The sequence below is a fragment of the Ascaphus truei genome, unplaced genomic scaffold (genome assembly GCF_040206685.1).
Source record: "Ascaphus truei isolate aAscTru1 unplaced genomic scaffold, aAscTru1.hap1 HAP1_SCAFFOLD_1820, whole genome shotgun sequence".
Lineage (NCBI taxonomy): Eukaryota > Metazoa > Chordata > Amphibia > Anura > Ascaphidae > Ascaphus > Ascaphus truei.
Window position 1 is genome coordinate 37,933 of NW_027454721.1, and position 23,917 is coordinate 61,849.

The 23,917-nt window shown below is 53.8% G+C and overlaps 2 protein-coding genes across 2 annotated transcripts in view; both read left to right on the forward strand.

Moving 5' to 3' along the window:
* MBTPS1 (membrane bound transcription factor peptidase, site 1) overlaps positions 1 to 6,331 on the forward strand; it is a 35,770-nt gene extending 29,439 nt beyond the window's left edge. Inside the window, exons 20-23 of the mRNA XM_075582037.1 lie at positions 268 to 399; positions 2,255 to 2,381; positions 3,960 to 4,090; positions 5,636 to 6,331. Coding sequence (XP_075438152.1) covers positions 268 to 399; positions 2,255 to 2,381; positions 3,960 to 4,090; positions 5,636 to 5,832 — 587 coding nt within the window. The 3' untranslated portion in view covers positions 5,833 to 6,331. The remainder of the gene's footprint in view (positions 1 to 267; positions 400 to 2,254; positions 2,382 to 3,959; positions 4,091 to 5,635) is intronic.
* Positions 6,034 to 23,638, forward strand: SLC38A8 (solute carrier family 38 member 8; the record flags this gene model as incomplete). Its single annotated transcript, XM_075582039.1, has 8 exons — positions 6,034 to 6,050; positions 9,256 to 9,318; positions 11,621 to 11,845; positions 14,935 to 15,133; positions 15,417 to 15,576; positions 16,531 to 16,632; positions 22,258 to 22,315; positions 23,524 to 23,638. Coding segments are annotated over exons 3-8 (823 nt in total), but the record flags the coding sequence as incomplete, so codon positions are not given.
* Between the last annotated feature and the right edge of the window lie 279 nt (positions 23,639 to 23,917).

Sequence of the window (23,917 nt, forward strand, 5' to 3'; positions counted from 1 at the left end):
CAGTGATACCATGTAGCATTTTTAGGACTGGACAGTTCTGACAGAAGTTTGTATATTGAAGTTGTTACTCCCGCGTCGGGGTAAGGGTAAAATATTGTTACTCTCTGCGCCCTCGGGGTAAGGGTCAAATAGTGTTACTCCCCTCTGTTTAAGGGTCATTTAGGGTTACTCCCCTCGCCCTTTATTACATGAATAATAGCCAGGCGACCCTGCTCCGCTGACACATAGTGATACAGTGTACTAAACTATTTCCTGTGTGTTGCACAGACTGCTTCTGGCTGCTGGACGCCTTGCTGCAGTACACGGCGTACGGAGTGATGCCGCCAAGCCTCAGTCACTCCGAAAACCGGCAGAGACCCCCCACCGGGCTGGGGGTCACGCAGCCCGAGAGGATGGAAGGTAAGCACACGGGGTATGGCAATGCAGGAGCACAGCCGGAGCCCACAGACGAAAACATTAAACATTCCAAAACCACTCCAAATACAGATTAATTTATTGTGTTGGCTCACAATGTATAAGGGTGAAAAAACGCACCTACGCGTTTCGTGCGCAAGCACGTTACAAGGTGTAGGGTACAGACACAGAGCACACATCTTTATAGTTACCTTTTGGCGCCATTCATTGCCGGGGGATGACGTCATCACCCCGCGTCTCAAAACAGAGTCGCGCTGACGCAACGTCCCTCCTCATTGGCCCTGAATGTCACCTGACTGGGATACAATATGAAAAACTTTATTCATTGACAAAAACAAACAATACTAAAAAAAGTTAATAAAACATGCCAGAGCAATTAATCCAATGTAAACTAAATGTAAGCCACAAAAAATGGTCAAGAAAAATAAATGTAAATACATATAAATAATCATAAGTAAACCATTGCTGTAGCAAACACGTATTCACATTATTCTGGCAAGGGATAAAGAGTACCCCGAAAGGGTAACAATATAGAGACCAAAAGAGGTCTTATGTAGAAATAAAAAATGTACAGATATAAAGAAAATATATCCAACAGTGGTATAATTGTAGACCACTAATTGATATGCAAAGATCATTAAAAATCTGCACATACATTTATTAACCAAAGATCAATGAACTGGGTCAATGCATAAAAAAATCCTAATTTCATATAAAGGTGTAAATGAGTAAATATACAGTGAGCAGACATTTAAATGTGTGTCAGAGCAAAAATATGTGGGGACATAAATAGAATCCTAATCACCATATTAATAATGCTCAAACTCTAGGAGCTACGCTATAGAAATGTACCACATTAAATATTTACAGCCCCCATCTATCACAGTTAATAATTACACAGAACGCCTAATAAATATGAAAAGTCCAATAAAGACATAGATAGTAACCTCATGTAACCAAGTCAGACAGAGGACAGCTAATAATGATATTTCAACTAATAATATAAGTGATTAAATAAACGACTTTAAAAAAAAAAAAATATATATATATATATATACTTTAGAAAAAGCTGTCTTGCTGTCGAACAAAATACTATGAGTGAGGTCCCAGTCTATATTCAGACCAAGGGGAGTTCTGGTCCGCAAGGTAAAGATCCAGCTAATCCAGATCTTTAGTTCTGTTCCCTCCTCTGGGTAAGGGTGGTACAAATGCAATACCTTGGAACGTGAAATTCTCAACGCCTCCCCTTGGCCAATTAGAGAAGTGTTTGGGGACAGGGTAATTAAGATCCTTTTTTGAGACTTCTTTGGCAGGTAAGAGCAGCCCGGGGGGGGGGGGGAGCACCCTAGAGGGGGGGGGGCACCCTACCCTATCCTATTAATCCCGTCACTTAGGTGGGGCTTTGATGTGTGAACAGCCGTGCTCACCCGCCTCCGCTCACAGGTTCCCCGTCGGGGTCACTGGTGCTACAAGATGCAAAGAAAGCTTAGGCTGAATCTAACACAAGGGGGCTACCTCAACATAACAAACCGCTGGGAGGTGGAGGCTGGGAGGTGGAGGCTGGGAGGTTGCTGAGGTCAGATCAGCGCAGGTCTGATAGAGGACTGTTTAGTTATTTACATGGCGAATGTTTTATATCAGGCAGGTGTGTCAGATCACGTTCATCTTAAGCTGTCAGTGTTTGGGGGAGACCTTTATGTGCGGGAAGGAACCCCAGGATCTCCTTGGCTCAGTGCGTCTGTAGCGCTGGTTTTTCCATCGCATTGCTAGTCTGTTGGTGGTGAGAATGGAAGTGCCCGTTACTGTATCTCTCACAGCTCCGCCTGACATGTCTCCCCAGGAAACCATCTTCACCGCTATTCCAAGGTGTTGGAGGCTCATTTGGGCGACCCCAAACCACGCCCTCTCCCAGCGTGTCCTCATCTGTCGTGGGCCAAACCGCAGCCTCTCAACGAAACGGCTCCCAGGTCAGGAAGACGTACCCCACTGCACCCGGGTACTCGATGTATTGGGAATGTTACTACACCAAGAGTAACAAGAGTAATGAATGCTCACTAGTTCCTGGCAGGATGTAATACCTCATACTGAACCAGCGCCACGGGTCACATTCTCAGGGTGTATTCTATAGAAATATCCGCGTTAGACAAGCTGCAGCGGGGCAGAATAAATGGGTACTTCAGTATTGGGTAGTATCTTTTCTGTGTGTAGTAACAATTGATATTTTGAGGATGTATTACACACGCACCGGGCGTTACTGTATGAGGTCTCCGCCTCACCCTGTATATTACACACGCACCGGGCGTTACTGTATGAGGTCTCCGCCTCACCCTGTATATTACACACGCACCGGGCATTACTGTATGAGGTCTCCGCCTCACCCTGTATATTACACACGCACCGGGCATTACTGTATGAGGTCTCCGCCTCACCCTGTATATTACACAAGCCCCGGGCATTACTGTATGAGGTCTCCGCCTCACCCTGTATATTACACAAGCACCGGGCATTACTGTATGAGGGCTCAGCCTCGCCTTGTATATTACACACGCACCGGGCATTACTGTATGAGGGCTCAGCTTCGCCTTGTATATTACACACGCACCGGGCGTTACTGTATGAGGGCTCAGCCTCACCCTGTATATTGCACACGCACCGGGCGTTACTGTATGAGGGCTCAGCTTCGCCTTGTATATTACACACGCACCGGGCGTTACTGTATGAGGGCTCAGCCTTGCCCTGTATATTGCACACGCACCGGGCATTACTGTATGAGGGCTCAGCTTCGCCTTGTATATTACACACGCACCGGGCGTTACTGTATGAGGGCTCAGCCTTGCCCTGTATATTGCACACGCACCGGGCGTTACTGTATGAGGGCTCAGCCTCACCCTGTATATTACACACGCACCGGGCGTTACTGTATGAGGGCTCAGCCTTGCCCTGTATATTGCACACGCACCGGGCGTTACTGTATGAGGGCTCAGCCTTGCCCTGTATATTACACACGCACCGGGCATTACTGTATGAGGGCTCAGCCTTGCCCTGTATATTACACACGCACCGGGCGTTACTGTATGAGGGCTCAGCCTCACCCTGTATATTACACACGCACCGGGCGTTACTGTATGAGGGCTCAGCCTCACCCTGTATATTACACACGCACCGGGCGTTACTGTATGAGGGCTCAGCCTTGCCCTGTATATTACACACGCACCGGGCGTTACTGTATGAGGGCCCAGCCTCACCCTGTATATTGCACACGCACCGGGCGTTACTGTGAGGGCTCAGCCTTGCCCTGTATATTGCACATGCACCGGGCATTACTGTATGAGGTCTCGGCCTCACCCTGTATATTGCACACGCACCGGGCGTTACTGTATGAGGGCTCAGCCTCACTCTGTATATTACACACGCACCGGGCGTTACTGTATGATTGCTCAGCCTTGCCCTGTATATTGCACACGCACCGGGCGTTACTGTATGAGGGCTCAGCCTTGCCCTGTATATTGCACACGCACCGTTTAATGTCTCTTTGCTCCCTCCAGTAACCTGTGGAAACACCAGAAGTTGCTGTCCATAGACCTGGACAAAGTGGCTCTGCCCAACTTCCGGCAGAACCGACCCCAAGTGAGACCTCTGTCTCCAGGAGAGAGCGGAGCGTGGGACATTCCAGGAGGTCAGTTCCTGCCCCGGGGTCTGATCAGAGTGTCCCGCGGCCGAATAATCACCGTATCTCCAGTCTGGTCAGGCAGGGATAATTCCACGTCCCATCTGCATAGAAACGTGTTACAACGCGGCGCGGGTTACGTTTATAACGCGGCGCGGCTTACGTTTATAACCTCGGCGCGGGTTACGTTTATAACGCGGCGCGGCTTACGTTTATAACCTCGGCGCGGGTTACGTTTATAACGCGGCGCGGGTTACGTTTATAACGCGGCGCGGGTTACGTTTATAACGCGGCGCGGGTTACGTTTAGAACGCGGCGCGGGTTACGTTTAGAACGCGGCGCGGGTTACGTTTAGAACGCGGCGCGGGTTACGTTTATAACGCGGCGCGGGTTACGTTTATAACGCGGCGCGGGTTACGTTTATAACGCGGCGCGGGTTACGTTTAGAACGCGGCGCGGGTTACGTTTAGAACGCGGCGCGGGTTACGTTTAGAACGCGGCGCGGGTTACGTTTAGAACGCGGCGCGGGTTACGTTTAGAACGCGGCGCGGGTTACGTTTATAACGCGGCGCGGGTTACGTTTATAACGCGGCGCGGGTTACGTTTATAACGCGGCGCGGGTTACGTTTATAACGCGGCGCGGGTTACGTTTATAACGCGGCGCGGGTTACGTTTATAGCGCGGCGCGGGTTACGTTTATAGGGCGGGCGCGTTACGTTTATAACGCGGCGCGGGTTACGTTTAGAACGCGGCGCGGGTTACGTTTAGAACGCGGCGCGGGTTACGTTTAGAACGCGGCGCGGGTTACGTTTAGAACGCGGCGCGGGTTACGTTTATAACGCGGCGCGGGTTACGTTTACAACGCGGCGCGGGTTACGTTTAGAACGCGGCGCGGGTTACGTTTAGAACGCGGCGCGGGTTACGTTTAGAACGCGGCGCGGGTTACGTTTAGAACGCGGCGCGGGTTACGTTTAGAACGCGGCGCGGGTTACGTTTAGAACGCGGCGCGGGTTACGTTTATAACGCGGCGCGGGTTACGTTTATAGCGCGGCGCGGGTTACGTTTATAGGGCGGGCGCGTTACGTTTATAACGCGGCGCGGGTTACGTTTAGAACGCGGCGCGGGTTACGTTTAGAACGCGGCGCGGGTTACATTAGTGTGCAGCGCTTTCTGTCATATCTGTGCACGTCCGGTTACCTCCCAGTTAATTTCGTTCCATATATAGTAACGCGCTGATCATATGAAAAGCTATGAATGTGAAGGGATAAACCCCCCGTCCCCCCCGTCCCCCCCGTCCCCCAGATGCAAATACTGGGGAATAAGGGATTGTTCAGTTATTTTCGTCTTTCGTTAGCAATTCTATGTGCAAAAGGTGCACTTTCTCCCAGCAGCGTTGCAGGACCCTAGTGCAGCAAAAGGGTTTAAGTTAAGAAAATGCCCATTTATGATTTCCAAGTAGTGGTGCAAGAAGTCCCTGAATCCCTTCACTTGTTATCACATGCCAAAATGTTACAGGAACCTCCATGTGTTACTGTTTGTGATCCCCCCTCACAGGCATAATGCCCGGGCGTTATAACCAGGATGTGGGCCAGACCATTCCAGTCTTTGCCTTCCTCGGTGCTATGGTTGTCCTGGCATTTTTCGTGGTGCAAATCAACAAGGCCAAGAACAAGCCCAAGAGAAGGAAACCACGAGTGAAGCGGCCTCAGCTGATCCAGCAGTTCCACCAACCAAAGGCCCCCTCTGTGTGAGCGGCAGCGACAGCCCGAGAGACGGCCCTAGCGGAGAGCTGTCTGCGGCCATCACCCTCGCTTCATCTCTCAGCCCCTGGCAAAGCCCCTGCCCAGGCGGCATCAGGTGTAAGCAGGACACGTGGAGTAGCCAGGACTTCCCAAAGACACGGACACCATTTTAACGAGCTCGGTCATGGAAATGATCAGATCTCTGTTACTGACCAAACGGAAACTTGGTAGGAATGTCTCTTCGTTTTTTATATTTATTATGTAAAGAGAGTCCTTTTCAGGACACGGCGCTACCAAAAAAAAAAGGGACATTGGGTGGAATGCAATATTAGAAGAGGACCTACGCAGAATATAGTGGCAACCAAAGCACGGCGGGGACTATTTTAAAGGGTGTCGACCCCAATCAGTGACTTTTATTTTTATAAATATCTCTGGCGGTTTTGTAATTTTTGGTCGGGATTTCACTATTGATGGTGGAGCGAGTTTTTAATAAATATGCATCATGTAATGAAGCAAACCTTCTTATTTTCTCCAAGTAAATGAACACGTGTGTGATTTAAAGACGTACATGGCATGTGCTGGTCTTAATCATGTTGGGTAGAACGAATTACCTGTAATCTTGTGTCTCGGTATCCATGGTACGCATGCGCGCCTGTAATGTCCCTGCTGTGATCCTGCTGCCCTGGGGACCAGCACTTGAAGAAAGATCAGTGCGACCGTGAGACAATCAAACGTGACCGCGGGGTCCGTTAGGCCGATGTCGCCCCGCTGGGTTCGTTAGGCCGACGTCCTCGCCCATACCAGTCAGATTTAACATACAGAGGAACGATTCACTAACTGACAAATATTGACGGGAAGGTGAGAAACTGAGTCTGATCCGAGGAGTGTTTGATCTAAGGCCCAGAATAATCTAACTCACTAAGATCTGTGACATCTGCAGTAGGGGGCATTAGCTGACGCAGGAACCGACGCTATTCCCTCTGAGTTAACACCTTATTCACAAAAATAATTATGTGCAAACGTGACAGGCGCGAGCTTGTTAGAATAGACTTAACGCCCTTTATTGCAGGATCCACTAATAACGTTACTCCCGCCCAGACCCTGATATAAGGCTTGGAGGGGGGAGAGGGAGAACACCAAGAATAATGGATAAAACCCCTTTTGAAATATGAGCCCCTTAGCAGCCCACGTTATCAGCTAGTTATAAGCCACGCCCGGCTGGCCACTGGGGGTGACACAAAGGTAATCATTTAAATAGCTGATAGATTTGCTGGCCGTTTATCCTGTATTCTTGGTATACGTCTCTCCCAGCCTTATTTCAGGGTCTGGCTGGGAATTTGGCCAGGTCTAGCCCTGACTTGTATAACGTCACGTTATCTAACCTTGACTGGTCATAGTGACGATTACTTCGCATTTAATTGACGTATTTTCAGTAACGGGCGTTATTTCCAACGCTCTTCTTTTCATGGGCGTAAAACTGGGTTGACCGTACGCGATTATTGCGTTAACATCACGTAACTTGGGTTTAATCGCCTATCAAATCTTAAGTCAATTTATGTAGGTGTAATAAAGCTGCCCCGGGGCATTGGGAAGAGGGGTAATTGCTGGGGGGATCTTTGTACGTAGCAGACTCATGCATTGCTGGGATTGTACCTGGCAGAAATCATTCTGAATTCCAGATTGTGTTCCTGTGCTGGTAAGAAAAATGCGACACTCACATGCTGTGTAGTGGAATCCAAATCTCACCGTGCTGCCGCCCCTCCCCGTCTCACTTAATCCCCTTTGGAATAAATACTGTGTGAAAATGCCTCCCTCCGATGCACCCTCTGTGAAGTCTGCAGAATGTGGGGAACACCCACACTCCGCAATTAAGTGGATCACGTCTCCTGTGGGTGAGGTCAGTTGACCTGTCACATGAGCTGCCCCTTTGCCTGGCAGACGCTCCCTGTGCCTGGCACCGTCTCTTCACAGCCACGTACACATCCTGGGCCAGGAAGCAGAGAGCGTGTGCCGTGTGTCTGATCCTCCACCAGTCTGTCACCTATCTTGGCATGAGCCGGCTCTCAGAAACTATCCCGGTCCTTATCCCAGAACTATAAGTTGTGTCTGATCAAACAGAAAATATTATATATATCTATATCGTGGATCTTTATGCAGTCCGGCGATGTTTTTATAGAAGCCGGCACCCAAGTGGCTCATTGGTATATTTTCGGTTGGGTGTGAGGATGGGTAACCTCGAGGTCTCACCAGGTCACCCCTTGGGAGGTCTCAGATCTGACGGAGTGCTGTGCTCAGAAGAGTGCTTGCTGCCTGTAAATACCTTGTCATAGACGCACCAATAATTAGCTAGATATCTCCGCCTTAACCCTGCCGAGAAATTCTATCAAAGAAGCAGCCCGGTTTCACACACTTTCCCATTGGCTGGAATTTTACATCCAAATGGGCAATTTTCCGAGTCGCACAAGCCAATTATTTTGGAATTCCTTTGAGCAGAGCTAATGAGGGGCGGGGGGATGGGTGGCTGCCCACGCCTTGACACGCACAGATGTTAACGAAGGCGACGGCAACAATTAGCCATCTGTAATTCCGTTAATCGGCTGATTTTAAAGTCCCCTTATCTTCTGTAATATGGTCAGCAGGTTGCAGTCAGGAAAGATAGCATTAACCTATTTGTGATGCATGTCCAGCGGTCAAGGGGTTCGCCCCTTTTGCTCCTGATTACTGAAAGGGTATGTAGGACCCAGCTGCTGAATTTTAGGGTATGTTTCATGGGCTGACTCGCTCCCTTTCCAAACCTACTGCCCTGCTAATTTAGCAGGGCTCGGACCAAAACTGTGTACGTAAAGCACACGAGGTATTATAGAGAACATTGTTAAATTATGTTTGGAGTGCGAACCTGGCTTATGCAGCCGAGAGGTCAAGCTGATTTTGGATGACCGCTTTGTTAAAGTTCCCACAAATGTATTGTCACCTACACTTCTCCAAGATAGGAAAGTATTTTAACACCTACACTTCTCCAAGATAGGAAAGTATTTTAACACCTACACTTCTCCAAGGTGGAAAGGCTGCAGCCTAGATGTTAAGAAACCCATCTTTATAGTGTTCCCCCCCCCTTTTTTTTCCATTTGTGTAGCGCTGCTAGTTTTACGCAGCGCTTTAGAGACATTTTGCAGGCACAGGTCCCTGCCCCGTGGAGCTTACAATCCTATGTTTCTGGTGCCTGAGGCACAGGGAGATAAAGTGACTTGCCCAAAGTCACAAGGAGCTGACACCGGGAATTGCACCAGATTCCCCTGCTTCAAACTCGGTGCCAGTCGGTGCCTTTACTCCCTGAGCCGCCCCCTCTCCCGTAGTGGCATGCAGTGTGGAGTTAGATTAAGGGACTCGTCTCTTAAGATCCTAACATGCTTCATCTTTCTGTTCTCTTCTCAGGTGGGATTCTTCAACTCACCCTTTGCTGTGCATATTTTCGTCATTTCAACTGCTAACACCTGGGTAGGAAAACTGTCTGATTCAAAATAACGTTTGTTTTTATGTGCCCCACGTGCTAATTGAGCTGTCCGGGCAGAACTTAATTCAGTCAGGTGACGTCTCAGACCTATATAGCAAGGGACCGACTGGGGGAGCAGCCACCTGCAGGGGAGCAGCCTGTTTGTAAAGAAGCCCTTCTTTAAGTGGCAAGTGTTGAGTTTAACACACGCGTTTCTGAATGTGTCTCTGCTATATCATCCTGGATGGCCCTCCACCGACTCAAACTTAACATGTCAAAAATAGAGCTCCTCATATTTCCTCCCAATTCTGGCCCTACTGCCTCCTCCTACATTGCTGTTGGAAGCACTATCATACACCCAGTATCACAAGCACGCTGCCTAGGGGACACACTCTACTCCACTCACATGCAAAAGGTAGCTAAAACCTGTCATTTCCTCCCCCCCCCCCCCCACCAATATTACAAAGATACGCCCTTTCCTCGGTTGCCGCTACTGCTAAAACTCTGACACAGACCCTCATTCTCTCCTGCGTAAACTAATGTAACCTCCTGCTGTCCGGCCTCCCTGCCTCTCACCTGTCTTTCCCCCCTACAATCTATCTTAAACGCTGCTGCAAGAATCACTCTACTCTTTCCTAAATCTGTCTCAGCGCCTCCACTGCTGATATCCCTCTCCTGGCTTCCTATCAAATCCTGTATCATACACTCAATTCTCCTCACTTTTAAAGCTTTACACTCTTCTGACCCTCCTTACATCTCCGCCCTAATTTTTCGCTATGCACCATCCCGACTCCTGCGTTCTGCTCAAGGATGTCTTCTCTACCCCTTTTTGTATCTAAAGCCCTCTCCTGCATTAAACCCTTACTCACTAACCCACACCTCCGGAATGCCCTTCCCCTCAATATCCGACTAGCACTCTCTCTATCCACTTTTAAGACCCACCTTAAAATGTATTCTTTTATTTATATGATTGTCACGTGTATTACTGCTGTGAATCGCTATGTACATTAATGGCGCTGTATAAATAAAGATATGCACACATATACACGCACACATATACACACACACACATATACACACACACATATACACACACACACATATATACACACACACATATACACACACACACATATACACACAGACACACACCCCTACATGTCTCCATTATAGAAACATGAAAGAAGGTGAGTTTGACACAGACGTTTCTCAAAGTAAATTTAGTTAATTAGCACAATACACAATGAGGATAATGGTACAGGTCTTTGTGTTTTAGCAGATTTGGCTTAGTCCAGGTAAACATGTTGCATAGGTCTTATCTACAGGGAAGGTTAATTGTCTATAGACCTTATTCAATTCGTGAAAGTTCCCTGCAGCTGCATTTGTCTGCATCTTGATAAGATATCTTGGTGACCTTCTTCAAACTAACCCTATTCTGCATTCAAACTTTAACCCACCTCTTGCTGCTTCCTGCTTGCACAGTTTCACCATTTTATTCAGTCTCTTTGGGTGGTCTGTTTGGGGGGTCTTATAGTCCAAAGTTCAGCAAAAAGTATCGTCGCACCTACACGTCTCCAAGATAGGAACGTGCAGTATTGCATAATTTTTTTTGTTTGTTTGTTTCACACTTTTTTATTGCGATTTTACAGGGAAAAACACACATGATAATATATCTCAGATCTATGTTAGAGGGAGGCAGCCGCCACGACACACGGCAATAGTACTGCATCATTTAACTGACAACGGAAGATTTATAGAGGAAAAAAAAAATGAAAACCTTTCTGCAAACCCCCCTTTTTTGAGCAGAAGGCGAAATCCCACTTTCATTTGCTCTGCGAAGTCTGGGTGTAAGGAGTAACATCCCTGAGCGCTCCCCATGTGGCGGAGATGTTCAGGGTTGCAGTGTGTGCGTCTTTCTACAGAGAAGTCTGATCTCACACAGCTGCAGTATCTTGCATCGCCTTGTGAGCTAACACCCATAGCTTACTCAGGAATCCTGCTAATTAAACTGCCAGCCCCTGATTGCTGATTACAGACAAACTTGACAGTTAATCATATCACATTTTGTCCCAGACACTGATTGAAGAAAACTCTCTCCCCCCCCCCCTACCCTCCCAACCCCCCACCCACCCCACCCCCCTCTCCAGTTTTGCTGGCGAGGGCGTGTTTCTGAACTTCTATATTGACCGAATTAAGGGGTTACCAGCCCAGGGACCATAAAGGAACAAGCAGTATGACGTGAGCGGGACGGAAGGAGAGCAGGTCCTCATGTCTCGGGATCCCACTTTTAATTGTGCACCTTTGAAGATCTCCCTGCCCTGAGAAGACCTCCCGGATCTGGCCATGGAGGAGCTGGCGAGAGAGAGCATCAGTTTGCTGTCCACGCCGAGCCTGGACTCCGGGACCCCCAGCTTATCGTCTGTGGGTGCCGTCTTCATCATGTTAAAGTCTGCCCTGGGAGCCGGGCTCCTGAATTTCCCCTGGGCTTTTAACCGAGCGGGCGGGACGAACACCGCGATTCTGGTGGAACTGGTGAGTGAAGACTTTGTGCGCCGTCCTTAGAACCGCGCCGGTGTCACCGCGCTTGTTTAATCCCATACCCTGACAGCATAGGGTTAATAGATGCCGTTCTGCTCATGTTGTGTAACCCGCGTGTAGATTTGTGTTACTGACCCCTCTCACTGTAATGGTTATAAGTCCGTACCCATAATGTTGTATTTTAAGCTATGCCGGGCGTGTGTATTCCTAGTTCAGACCGGCTCACGCTCGGATCGGCTTTACGTTGGCCGGCGGCTTTTACTTCTTCATTTAAAAAAAAAAAGTTTCTTTAAAGAAAAGTTGAACTGCAACAAATGACATCACACAATGACATCACACAATGACGGGTGAGGTCGTAGATGTAACAATCAAGCAGACGGGGAAGCGCTTGGAGGTGCGATTTCTGGGTCGTGTCACTCGCTGCCGTAATGGAGTTTGTGGGTTACCTTCTCTCTGGCCTTCCTGCCTCTCGTCTCCATACGCTACAATGTATGTTTGTCTTTATATAGCGCCCACTGTGTACTCGGCGCTGCACAAGAGTCAATGCAGGGCATTATAATACAATGAGTGCAACAAACAAGATCAGACAATAGGAAAGGAAATCCCTGCCCCGGGGAGCTTACACTCTTAAGTGGTATGTTGGGAGAGTTACAGAGGCAGCAGGTGAGGGAATGAGTGCAGTAGATGGCAGTGCTTGGGCACAGTGGTTGGTAGGAGAGACTGTGGGTGTGGGACAGCGGCCATGTGTCCAGGCTTTTGATACGCTTCATGTAAGAGGTGAGGTTTTAAACTATGACTTAAAGGTGGGCAGATTTTGGAGGCCTTGTGCCTTGCAGTGTGGGCAGGCATTGTTAATATGTGGCCTAAAACAAATGAGAACTAAAGCGCTTTTAGTTACACGTTGTGACGCCGCAGGGACCTCTTATTAGGGTTTGTTACCCCGCCCAATGTATACGAAATGGTGCTGTGACATCTGTCTCTTCTAGTGTGCCTCTTTGTCTCCCGAAATCCCTTTACTGTCTCCCCGTGAAACACTGCGCACGTCCCTGGCGCGCTGCTGGAGGCCGTCTCCTCTCTGCTCCGTTCATCTCTACAGGACGCGCACGTCTCAAACCTTTCTCCCCCATCCACGTCCCTTCTGCAATCTCATCAGCACTTTATACACGGGGCTCGTCCTTGCACCCCACACACTGGTGTATTGCCCCCCTCAAATGCGTGCATGCTCCTAGAAACCCCCCAGTATTCCAATGCGATTGTATCTCTGTAGGGCAGGGACTCCCTAATTCATTTAGTTCCTGTTCTGTGTACAGCACTGCATACACTGTTGGCGCTATACAAGAAAGAACAGTCATTTTAGAATGCGCTTGTGTAACTTTTGTATATTATCTCCCTGTACGGCTTGTATTGAAACTCTGCACAGCGCTGAGTACACCGATGGCGCTATATAAACCTGTACATACCACTCCTGAGAACTGACCTTTGTAGTGGAGAGTAGGAGGGGCGTGCTAGTTCGGAGTGTCCTTTATATCAATGTCCTAGCCCACGCTCTCCCTTGTTTTGTTCTCTGGTCCGTCCCACACTTTTCGTACATGCCGGAAGCCGTCCTGTGTAACATGTATGTCCAGTCCCAGGACACGCTCCTTACAGAGCCCGTGGCACATGTGCTGAGCCTGCCCTGCGTTATTCATACTGTACTTGCAAAGTTCTTCTAGTCACATCGGTCCTGGAGATTTACAATGGTTTATAATGCCTTTTAATATATCAATCTGTGAGTATCTTCATAGATATAATAGTGTGTACACGTGAAGAAGAGACCTGTGAGGTTTGGGAAGCTCTGTACATATGAAGAAGAGACCTGTGAGGTTTGGGGAAGCTCTGCACACGTGATGAAGAGACTTGTACTAATTATTACATCCGTAAAGGACTCTTGTTGGTCCATTAAAAGGTATCGCAGGCAATGACCATCTCGTTACTCTGCAAGTTTACTCTGTAGCACAATGTAACTGTTCTGTCTGGAGGATCCCAGAGATTGAGACCATCAATTATAGGGTGTCATAGCCTGCCCGTCCCTCGTTAACATCCCATGTGCCCGTCTGCCTCTTATTCCCCTCCCCTCGTGGCTGCCACCTGTCCCTCCTCCCCCCTTGTTACCCCCTGCCCTCCCCATCTGACCACGCTGCCCGCCCCTCCCTATGCTGCCCAGCTCCCCCTCCCCTCCTCCCTATGCTGCTCAGCCCCCCTCTCCTCCTCCCTATGCTGCCCAGCTCCCCCTCCTCCCCATGCTGCCCATCCCCTCCCTCACCACGCTGCCCCTCCCTCACCACGCTGCACCTCCTCCCCTCCCTCACCACGCTGCCCCATCTCCCCTCCCTCACCACGCTGCCCCTCCTCCCCTCCCCACGCTGCACCTCCTCCCCTCCCTCACCACGCTGCCCCATCTCCCCTCCCTCACCACGCTGCCCCTTCTCCCCTCCCTCACCACGCTGCCCCTTCTCCCCTCCCTCCCCACGCTGCCCCTTCTCCCCTCCCTCCCCACGCTGCCCCTTCTCCCCTCCCCACGCTGCTCCTTCTCCCCTCCCTCCCCACGCTGCCCCTTCTCCCCTCCCTCCCCACGCTGCCCCTTCTCCCCACGCTGCCCCTTCTCCCCATGCTGCCCCTTCTCCCCTCCCTCCCCACGCTGCCCCTTCTCCCCTCCCTCCCCACGCTGCCCCTTCTCCCCTCCCTCCCCACGCTGCCCCTTCTCCCCTCCCTCCCCACGCCGCCCCTTCTCCCCTCCCTCCCCACGCCGCCCCTTCTCCCCTCCCTCCCCACGCCGCCCCTTCTCCCCTCCCTCCCCACGCCGCCCCTTCTCCGCTGTCCTCCCCTCCCTCCCACGCCGCCCCTTCTCCGCTGCCCTCCCCTCCCCACGCCGCCCCTCCTCGCACCCAACCCTGGCTTCCCTCCCCTCGCTGCCCCTCCCCACGCTTCCTCTCACTGCCTGCACCTCCTTCGCTCGCTGCCCCTGACCTGTGCCCCCCCCTCCTCGGTGCCACCCCTCGTGCCCACCACCTGCCTCATGCTCGCCACACGTGTCTCATTCCTAGGGCTCTCTCGTGTTCCTGATCAGCGGCCTTGTGATCCTGGGATACGCCTCGTCCCTCAGTAACCAGTCCACATACCAGGGAGTGGTGCGGGAGGTGTGTGGCCCGACCATTGGCAAGCTCTGCGGGGTCTGCTTCATTTTCAACCTCTTCATGATCTCCGTGGCCTTCCTCAGAGTGGTGGAGGATCAGCTGGAGAAACGTGAGTGAGCGGGTAACCCCAGCGCTGGCAGCATGGCCATATCTAGATCTGTGCGGAGCAGTGTGTGTGCGCGTGGAGCAGTGTGTGCGCGGGCGGAGCAGTGTGCGCCTGTGGGTGGAGCGCTGTGCTGATGCTCGCTATACGTCTGTATATGTAGATGAGTGATAGAGCCTTTGCTGATTGGCTGAGAGGTGTTACCCCGTTGAATGTTGGGGGTCCCTGTGAGGCCGTAGGGCAGGTGCTATAGGAGGAGTGTGTATAAGGCGGCTTTCTCTCCCTGCAGTGTGCGACTCTCTGTATATGAATGAGACGGTCTCCGATACAGCGGGGGAGATCTCGCACCCCTGGTACGCGGATCAGCGCTTCTCGCTGTCCCTCCTCTGCCTCCTCCTCATCCTCCCGCTGTCCCTCCCCAAGGAGATCGGCTTCCAGAAATACACCAGGTAACACTCGCTGCGCTGTATAATGGTGCAGAGTATCTGTATACACTTCCACCCCCTGGTACATGCGCTGTATAATGATGCAGAGTATCTGTATACACTTCCACCCCCTGATAATGAACCTGCGCTGTATAATGATGCAGAGTATCTGTATACACTTCCACCCCCTGATACATGCGCTGTATAATGATGCAGAGTATCTGTATACACTTCCACCCCCTGATAATGAACCTGCGCTGTATAATGATGCAGAGTATCTGTATACACTTCCAGCAACCGGACAATCGACATGCTACGCTGTATAATGGTGCCAAGCATCTCTGTACAATGTCATTGCCCAAAGGTAATTCTAACACACAAAGCCATATACAGAATGCGACATAAATACGGCATAAACGCCTCAAATAAAGAGGCCGGGCTTCCTCAGCAATAAGGCACAGCAAGGCACTGCAGGAGTGTGGTTACCCTGATCTGTTTTAGCATCACAGCGCGTTGTGGGGTCCTGGCCCTGAATATTAATAATCCTGCTGACCTGCGACTATTAATCCTGCGATGACGGCAGATAAATCCGTTTCGTGGGTGGGGGACCCGTGTTCCCCGTCCTCAGACATTGATTCTGATTTAAAGGATCCCACCAGGAGGATCCTGGATTTGCTGTTTTTTGGGGCGGATTGGTCTGATTCGGCTCTCCGCGGTCCTCGCGAAGCCTGTGACCCGTTGCTAAGCCCTGGAGGCGCAGGGCGGCGGTGAAGAGGTTAAGCACGCAATCTCACCTCGTACTGTAATGATGCCGTGACGATGCTGGTCTTTCAAGTGGGAATTACTCCCCAGTGCCAGCTCCGTCACTTCATCTCCTGCCGCTTTGAGTGTTAGCTCTTCGGGACAGGTCCTCGGTGTATAGTGCAGCACACGCTGTCATTGGATGATATAGTGATAACGACCTGTTTGATCACGCAGCATCCTGGGCACGCTGGCCGCCTGTTACCTGACCGTGGTGGTGATAATCAAATATTACATCATGGAGCACGTGGTTTTCCACGACCATCACTATTCCTCCAGGTGAGTGTGAGCCCCGCTATTCCTCCAGGTGAGTGTGAGCCCCGCTATTCCTCCAGGTGAGTGTGAGCCCCGCTATTCCTCCAGGTGAGTGTGTGTGCCCCGCTATTCCTCCAGGTGAGTGTGTGTGCCCCGCTATTCCTCCAGGTGAGTGTGAGTCCCGCTACTCCTCCAGGTGAGTGTGTGTGCCCCGCTATTCCTCCAGGTGAGTGTGTGTGCCCCGGTATTCCTCCAGGTGAGTGTGTGTGCCCCGCTATTCCTCCAGGTGTGAGTGTGAGCCCCGCTATTCCTCCAGGTGTGAGTGTGAGTCCCGCTATTCCTCCAGGTGAGTGTGACCCCCGCTATTCCTCCAGGTGTGAGTGTGAGCCCCACTATTCCTCCAGGTGTGAGTGTGAGCCCCGCTATTCCTCCAGGTGTGAGTGTGAGCCCCGCTATTCCTCCAGGTGAGTGTGCCCCGCTATTCCTCCAGGTGTGAGTGTGAGCCCCACTATTCCTCCAGGTTTGAGTGTGAGCCCCGCTATTCCTCCAGGTGAGTGTGTGTGCCCCACTATTCCTCCAGGTGTGAGTGTGAGCCCCACTATTTCTCCAGGTGTGAGTGTGAGCCCCACTATTTCTCCAGGTGTGAGTGTGAGCCCCACTATTCCTCCAGGTGTGTGTGAGCCCCGCTATTCCTCCAGGTGAGTGTGTGCCCCGCTATTCCTCCAGGTGTGAGTGTGAGCCCCGCTATTCCTCCAGGTGAGTGCGAGCCCCGCTATTCCTCCAGGTGTGAGTGTGAGCCCCGCTATTCCTCCAGGTGTGAGTGTGAGCCCCGCTATTCCTTCAGGTGAGTGCGAGCCCCGCTATTCCTCCAGGTGAGTGCGAGCCCCACTATTCCTCCAGGTGAGTGTGAGTCCCGCTATTCCTCCAGGTGAGTGTGTGAGTCCCGCTATTCCTCCAGGTGAGTGTGTGTGCCCCGCTATTCCTCCAGGTGAGTGTGTGTGCCCCGCTATTCCTCCAGGTGAGTGTGTGTGCCCCGCTATTCCTCCAGGTGAGTGTGACCCCCGCTATTCCTCCAGGTGTGAGTGTGAGCCCCGCTATTCCTCCAGGTGTGAGTGTGAGCCCCGCTATTCCTCCAGGTGTGAGTGTGAGCCCCGCTATTCCTCCAGGTGAGTGTGACCCCCGCTATTCCTCCAGGTGTGAGTGTGAGCCCCGCTATTCCTCCAGGTGTGAGTGTGAGCCCCGCTATTCCTCCAGGTGTGAGTGTGAGCCCCGCTATTCCTCCAGGTGAGTGTGTGTGCCCCGCTATTCCTCCAGGTGTGAGTGTGAGCCCCGCTATTCCTCCAGGTGTGAGTGTGAGTCCCGCTATTCCTCCAGGTGTGAGTGTGAGTCCCACTATTCCTCCAGGTGTGATTGTGAGCCCCGCTATTCCTCCAGGTGAGTGTGAGTCCCGCTATTCCTCCAGGTGTGAGTGTGAGCTCCGCTATTCCTCCAGGTGTGAGTGTGAGCCCCGCTATTCCTCCAGGTGAGTGTGTGTGCCCCGCTATTCCTCCAGGTGAGTGTGTGAGCCCCGCTATTCCTCCAGGTGAGTGTGAGCCCCGCTATTCCTCCAGGTGAGTGTGTGTGCCCCGCTATTCCTCCAGGTGAGTGTGTGTGCCCCGCTATTCCTCCAGGTGAGTGTGTGTGCCCCGCTATTCCTCCAGGTGAGTGTGAGTCCCGCTACTCCTCCAGGTGAGTGTGTGTGCCCCGCTATTCCTCCAGGTGAGTGCGTGTGCCCCGGTATTCCTCCAGGTGAGTGCGTGTGCCCCGCTATTCCTCCAGGTGTGAGTGTGAGCCCCGCTATTCCTCCAGGTGTGAGTGTGAGTCCCGCTATTCCTCCAGGTGAGTGTGACCCCCGCTATTCCTCCAGGTGTGAGTGTGAGCCCCACTATTCCTCCAGGTGTGAGTGTGAGCCCCGCTATTCCTCCAGGTGTGAGTGTGAGCCCCGCTATTCCTCCAGGTGAGTGTGCCCCGCTATTCCTCCAGGTGTGAGTGTGAGCCCCACTATTCCTCCAGGTTTGAGTGTGAGCCCCGCTATTCCTCCAGGTGAGTGTGTGTGCCCCACTATTCCTCTAGGTGTGAGTGTGAGCCCCACTATTTCTCCAGGTGTGAGTGTGAGCCCCACTATTCCTCCAGGTGTGTGTGAGCCCCGCTATTCCTCCAGGTGTGTGTGAGCCCCGCTATTCCTCCAGGTGAGTGTGAGCCCCGCTATTCCTCCAGGTGTGAGTGTGAGCCCCGCTATTCCTCCAGGTGTGAGTGTGTGCCCCGCTATTCCTCCAGGTGAGTGCGAGCCCCGCTATTCCTCCAGGTGTGAGTGTGAGCCCCGCTATTCCTCCAGGTGTGAGTGTGAGCCCCGCTATTCCTCCAGGTGAGTGCGAGCCCCGCTATTCCTCCAGGTGAGTGCGAGCCCCGCTATTCCTCCAGGTGAGTGTGAGTCCCGCTATTCCTCCAGGTGAGTGTGTGAGTCCCGCTATTCCTCCAGGTGAGTGTGTGTGCCCCGCTATTCCTCCAGGTGAGTGTGTGTGCCCCGCTATTCCTCCAGGTGAGTGTGTGTGCCCCGCTATTCCTCCAGGTGAGTGTGACCCCCGCTATTCCTCCAGGTGTGAGTGTGAGCCCCGCTATTCCTCCAGGTGTGAGTGTGAGCCCCGCTATTCCTCCAGGTGTGAGTGTGAGCCCCGCTATTCCTCCAGGTGAGTGTGACCCCCGCTATTCCTCCAGGTGTGAGTGTGAGCCCCGCTATTCCTCCAGGTGTGAGTGTGAGCCCCGCTATTCCTCCAGGTGTGAGTGTGAGCCCCGCTATTCCTCCAGGTGAGTGTGTGTGCCCCACTATTCCTCTAGGTGTGAGTGTGAGCCCCACTATTTCTCCAGGTGTGAGTGTGAGCCCCACTATTCCTCCAGGTGTGTGTGAGCCCCGCTATTCCTCCAGGTGTGTGTGAGCCCCGCTATTCCTCCAGGTGAGTGTGAGCCCCGCTATTCCTCCAGGTGTGAGTGTGAGCCCCGCTATTCCTCCAGGTGTGAGTGTGTGCCCCGCTATTCCTCCAGGTGAGTGCGAGCCCCGCTATTCCTCCAGGTGTGAGTGTGAGCCCTGCTATTCCTCCAGGTGTGAGTGTGAGCCCCGCTATTCCTTCAGGTGAGTGCGAGCCCCGCTATTCCTCCAGGTGAGTGCGAGCCCCGCTATTCCTCCAGGTGAGTGTGAGTCCCGCTATTCCTCCAGGTGAGTGTGTGAGTCCCGCTATTCCTCCAGGTGAGTGTGTGTGCCCCGCTATTCCTCCAGGTGAGTGTGTGTGCCCCGCTATTCCTCCAGGTGAGTGTGTGTGCCCCGCTATTCCTCCAGGTGAGTGTGACCCCCGCTATTCCTCCAGGTGTGAGTGTGAGCCCCGCTATTCCTCCAGGTGTGAGTGTGAGCCCCGCTATTCCTCCAGGTGTGAGTGTGAGCCCCGCTATTCCTCCAGGTGAGTGTGACCCCCGCTATTCCTCCAGGTGTGAGTGTGAGCCCCGCTATTCCTCCAGGTGTGAGTGTGAGCCCCGCTATTCCTCCAGGTGTGAGTGTGAGCCCCGCTATTCCTCCAGGTGAGTGTGTGTGCCCCGCTATTCCTCCAGGTGTGAGTGTGAGCCCCGCTATTCCTCCAGGTGTGAGTGTGAGCCCCGCTATTCCTCCAGGTGAGTGTGAGTCCCGCTATTCCTCCAGGTGTGAGTGTGAGTCCCACTATTCCTCCAGGTGTGAGTGTGAGCCCCGCTATTCCTCCAGGTGAGTGTGAGTCCCGCTATTCCTCCAGGTGTGAGTGTGAGCCCCGCTATTCCTCCAGGTGTGAGTGTGAGCCCCGCTATTCCTCCAGGTGTGAGTGTGAGCCCCACTATTCCTCCAGGTGTGTGAGCCCCACTATTCCTCCAGGTGTGAGTGTGAGGCCCGCTATTCCTCCAGGTGTGAGTGTGAGCCCCGCTATTCCTCCAGGTGTGAGTGTGAGCCCCGCTATTCCTCCAGGTGTGAGTGTGAGCCCCGCTATTCCTCCAGGTGTGAGTGTGAGCCCCGCTATTCCTCCAGGTGAGTGTGAGCCCCGCTATTCCTCCAGGTGAGTGTGAGCCCCGCTATTCCTCCAGGTGAGTGTGAGTCCCACTATTCCTCCAGGTGTGAGTGTGAGCCCCGCTATTCCTCCAGGTGTGTGAGTGTGAGCCCTGCTATTCCTCCAGGTGTGTGAGTGTGAGCCCCGCTATTCCTCCAGGTGTGAGTGTGAGCCCTGCTATTCCTCCAGGTGTGTGAGTGTGAGCCCCGCTATTCCTCCAGGTGTGAGTGTGAGCCCCGCTATTCCTCCAGGTGAGTGTGTGTGCCCCGCTATTCCTCCAGGTGTGAGTGTGAGCCCCGCTATTCCTCCAGGTGAGTGTGAGCCCCGCTATTCCTCCAGGTGAGTGTGTGTGCCCCGCTATTCCTCCAGGTGTGAGTGTGAGCCCCGCTATTCCTCCAGGTGTGAGTGTGAGCCCTGCTATTCCTCCAGGTGTGAGTGTGAGCCCCGCTATTCCTCCAGGTGTGTATGTGTGTGAGCCCGCTATTCCTCCAGGTGTGTGTGTGTGTGAGCCCCGCTATTCCTCCAGGTGTGTGAGTGTGAGCCCCGCTATTCCTCCAGGTGTGAGTGTGAGCCCTGCTATTCCTCCAGGTGTGTGAGTGTGAGCCCCGCTATTCCTCCAGGTGTGAGTGTGAGCCCCGCTATTCCTCCAGGTGAGTGTGTGTGCCCCGCTATTCCTCCAGGTGTGAGTGTGAGCCCCGCTATTCCTCCAGGTGAGTGTGAGCCCCGCTATTCCTCCAGGTGAGTGTGTGTGCCCCGCTATTCCTCCAGGTGTGAGTGTGAGCCCCGCTATTCCTCCAGGTGTGAGTGTGAGCCCTGCTATTCCTCCAGGTGTGAGTGTGAGCCCCGCTATTCCTCCAGGTGTGTATGTGTGTGAGCCCGCTATTCCTCCAGGTGTGTGTGTGTGTGAGCCCCGCTATTCCTCCAGGTGTGTGAGTGTGAGCCCCGCTATTCCTCCAGGTGAGTGTGAGCCCCGCTATTCCTCCAGGTGTGTGTGAGCCCCGCTATTCCTCCAGGTGTGTGTGTGTGAGCCCTGCTATTCCTCCAGGTGAGTGCGAGCCCTGCTATTCCTCCAGGTGAGTGCGAGCCCCACTATTCCTCCAGGTGAGTGTGAGTCCCGCTATTCCTCCAGGTGAGTGTGTGTGCCCCGCTATTCCTCCAGGTGTGTGTGTGTGAGCCCCGCTATTCCTCCAGGTGTGTGTGTGTGAGCCCCGCTATTCCTCCAGGTGTGTGTGTGTGAGCCCCGCTATTCCTCCAGGTGTGTGAGTGTGAGCCCCGCTATTCCTCTAAGCGAAGGCAATGTGACTGAGTGGCCCGCGCCCCTCCTGCGCACACACCAGGAATACATTCTGACATTGGGCGGCATCGCGCTAAACGCTTACAAAGCAAGACTCTAAAAAACGAGTTTAATGCACCGCTCCCTCGTGGGACTTATTGGTATTTAAGGTGATATTTGCAATGTTTCCAGCAGTCGAGGGGTTAACCCTGCAGTTTCCCCCTGGGTGTAACATTCACGTTGTATTAATCAGGACGCCGTGTCTCCCCCCCGCTGCAGCGCGTCTTCCTGGGCCTCCATGTTCAGCGTTATTCCCACCATCTGCTTCGGCTTCCAGGTAACACTTTCATTTAGCGCGCGTCCCGGCGGGGGAGGGCGAGGGTGCGTCCCGGCGGGGAGGGCAAGGGGCGCGTCCCGGCGGGGAGGGCGAGGGCGCGGCGGGGGAGGGGCGAGGGCGCGTCCCGGCGGGGAGGGGCGAGGGGCGCGTCCCGGCGGGGAGGGCGAGGGCGCGTCCCGGCGGGGGAGGGGCGAGGGGCGCGTCCCGGCGGGGAGGGGCGAGGGCGCGTCCCGGCGGGGAGGGCGAGGGCGCGCCCCGGCGGGTGAGGGCGAGGGCGCGCCCCGGCGGGGAGGGCGAGGGCGCGTCCCGGCGGGGAGGGCGAGGGCGCGCCCCGGCGGGGAGGGCGAGGGGCGCGCCCCGGCGGGGAGGGCGAGGGCGCGCCCCGGCGGGGAGGGCGAGGGCGCGCCCCGGCGGGGAGGGCGAGGGCGCGCCCCGGCGGGGGAGGGCGAGGGCGCGCCCCGGCGGGGAGGGCGAGGGGCGCGCCCCGGCGGGGAGGGCGAGGGCGCGTCCCGGCGGGGAGGGCGAGGGCGCGTCCCGGCGGGGGAGGGCGAGGGCGCGTCCCGGCGGGGAGGGCGAGGGCGCGCCCCGGCGGGGGAGGGCGAGGGGCGCGCCCCGGCGGGGGAGGGCGAGGGCGCGCCCCGGCGGGGAGGGGCGAGGGCGCGCCCCGGCGGGGGAGGGCGAGGGCTAGGGCGCGCCCCGGCGGGGAGGGGCGAGGGCGCGTCCCGGCGGGGAGGGGCGAGGGCGCGCCCCGGCGGGGAGGGCGAGGGTGACAGATTGTGTGCGCACAGGGGGGATACCAGCTGCATCATACTTTGCCTGACCTGCGAAATATCATCTGTGTGTGTATTACATACAAATACTCTCTTTCCATTGAAACCTCAAATTTGATGGCCGATATAAAGCAATCAGCCCACGTTCCGGCGTGCCCACGTTCCGGCGTGCCCACGCTCCGAACTCACGCCTTATTTGATCCTTGGCGTTCTTTCACACACTGGATGTTTCTATGGAATGTTCCCAAACTGTCTGAACATGTTGGCAATAATGACTCTTGCCATGGAGGTTACACTCTAATTGTTTGGTGTGCATTGCTATACTTTAAGGGCCCCTCTGGCACTACGAGGGGGGGGGGACCTTTCTGCATCAGTTTGTTTTAGTCGGAATGAGGGGTGTCGGATGCTCAGTGTGGGACGTGGCTCTCTCTCTTGCAGTGTCACGAAGCCTGTGTCACCATCTACAGCAGCATGAAGAACAAGCGGCTGTCACACTGGGTCACCGTGTCTGTCCTGTCCATGCTCATCTGCCTGCTCATTTACTCGCTCACGGGTGAGGGAAGGGGAGGGCTTACGGGGGAGCGGGGGGGAGCTCACGGGGTGAGGGAAGGGAGGGCTTATTCTCCCCCCCCACACACACACCTTATTCTCCCCCCCCACACACACACCTTATTCTCCCCCCCCCACACACACACCTTATTCTCCCCCCCCCCCACACACACCTTATTCTCCCCCCCCCCACACACACCTTATTCTCCCCCCCCCCACACACACACACCTATTCTCCCCCCCCCCACACACACACACCTATCTCCCCCCCCACACACACACC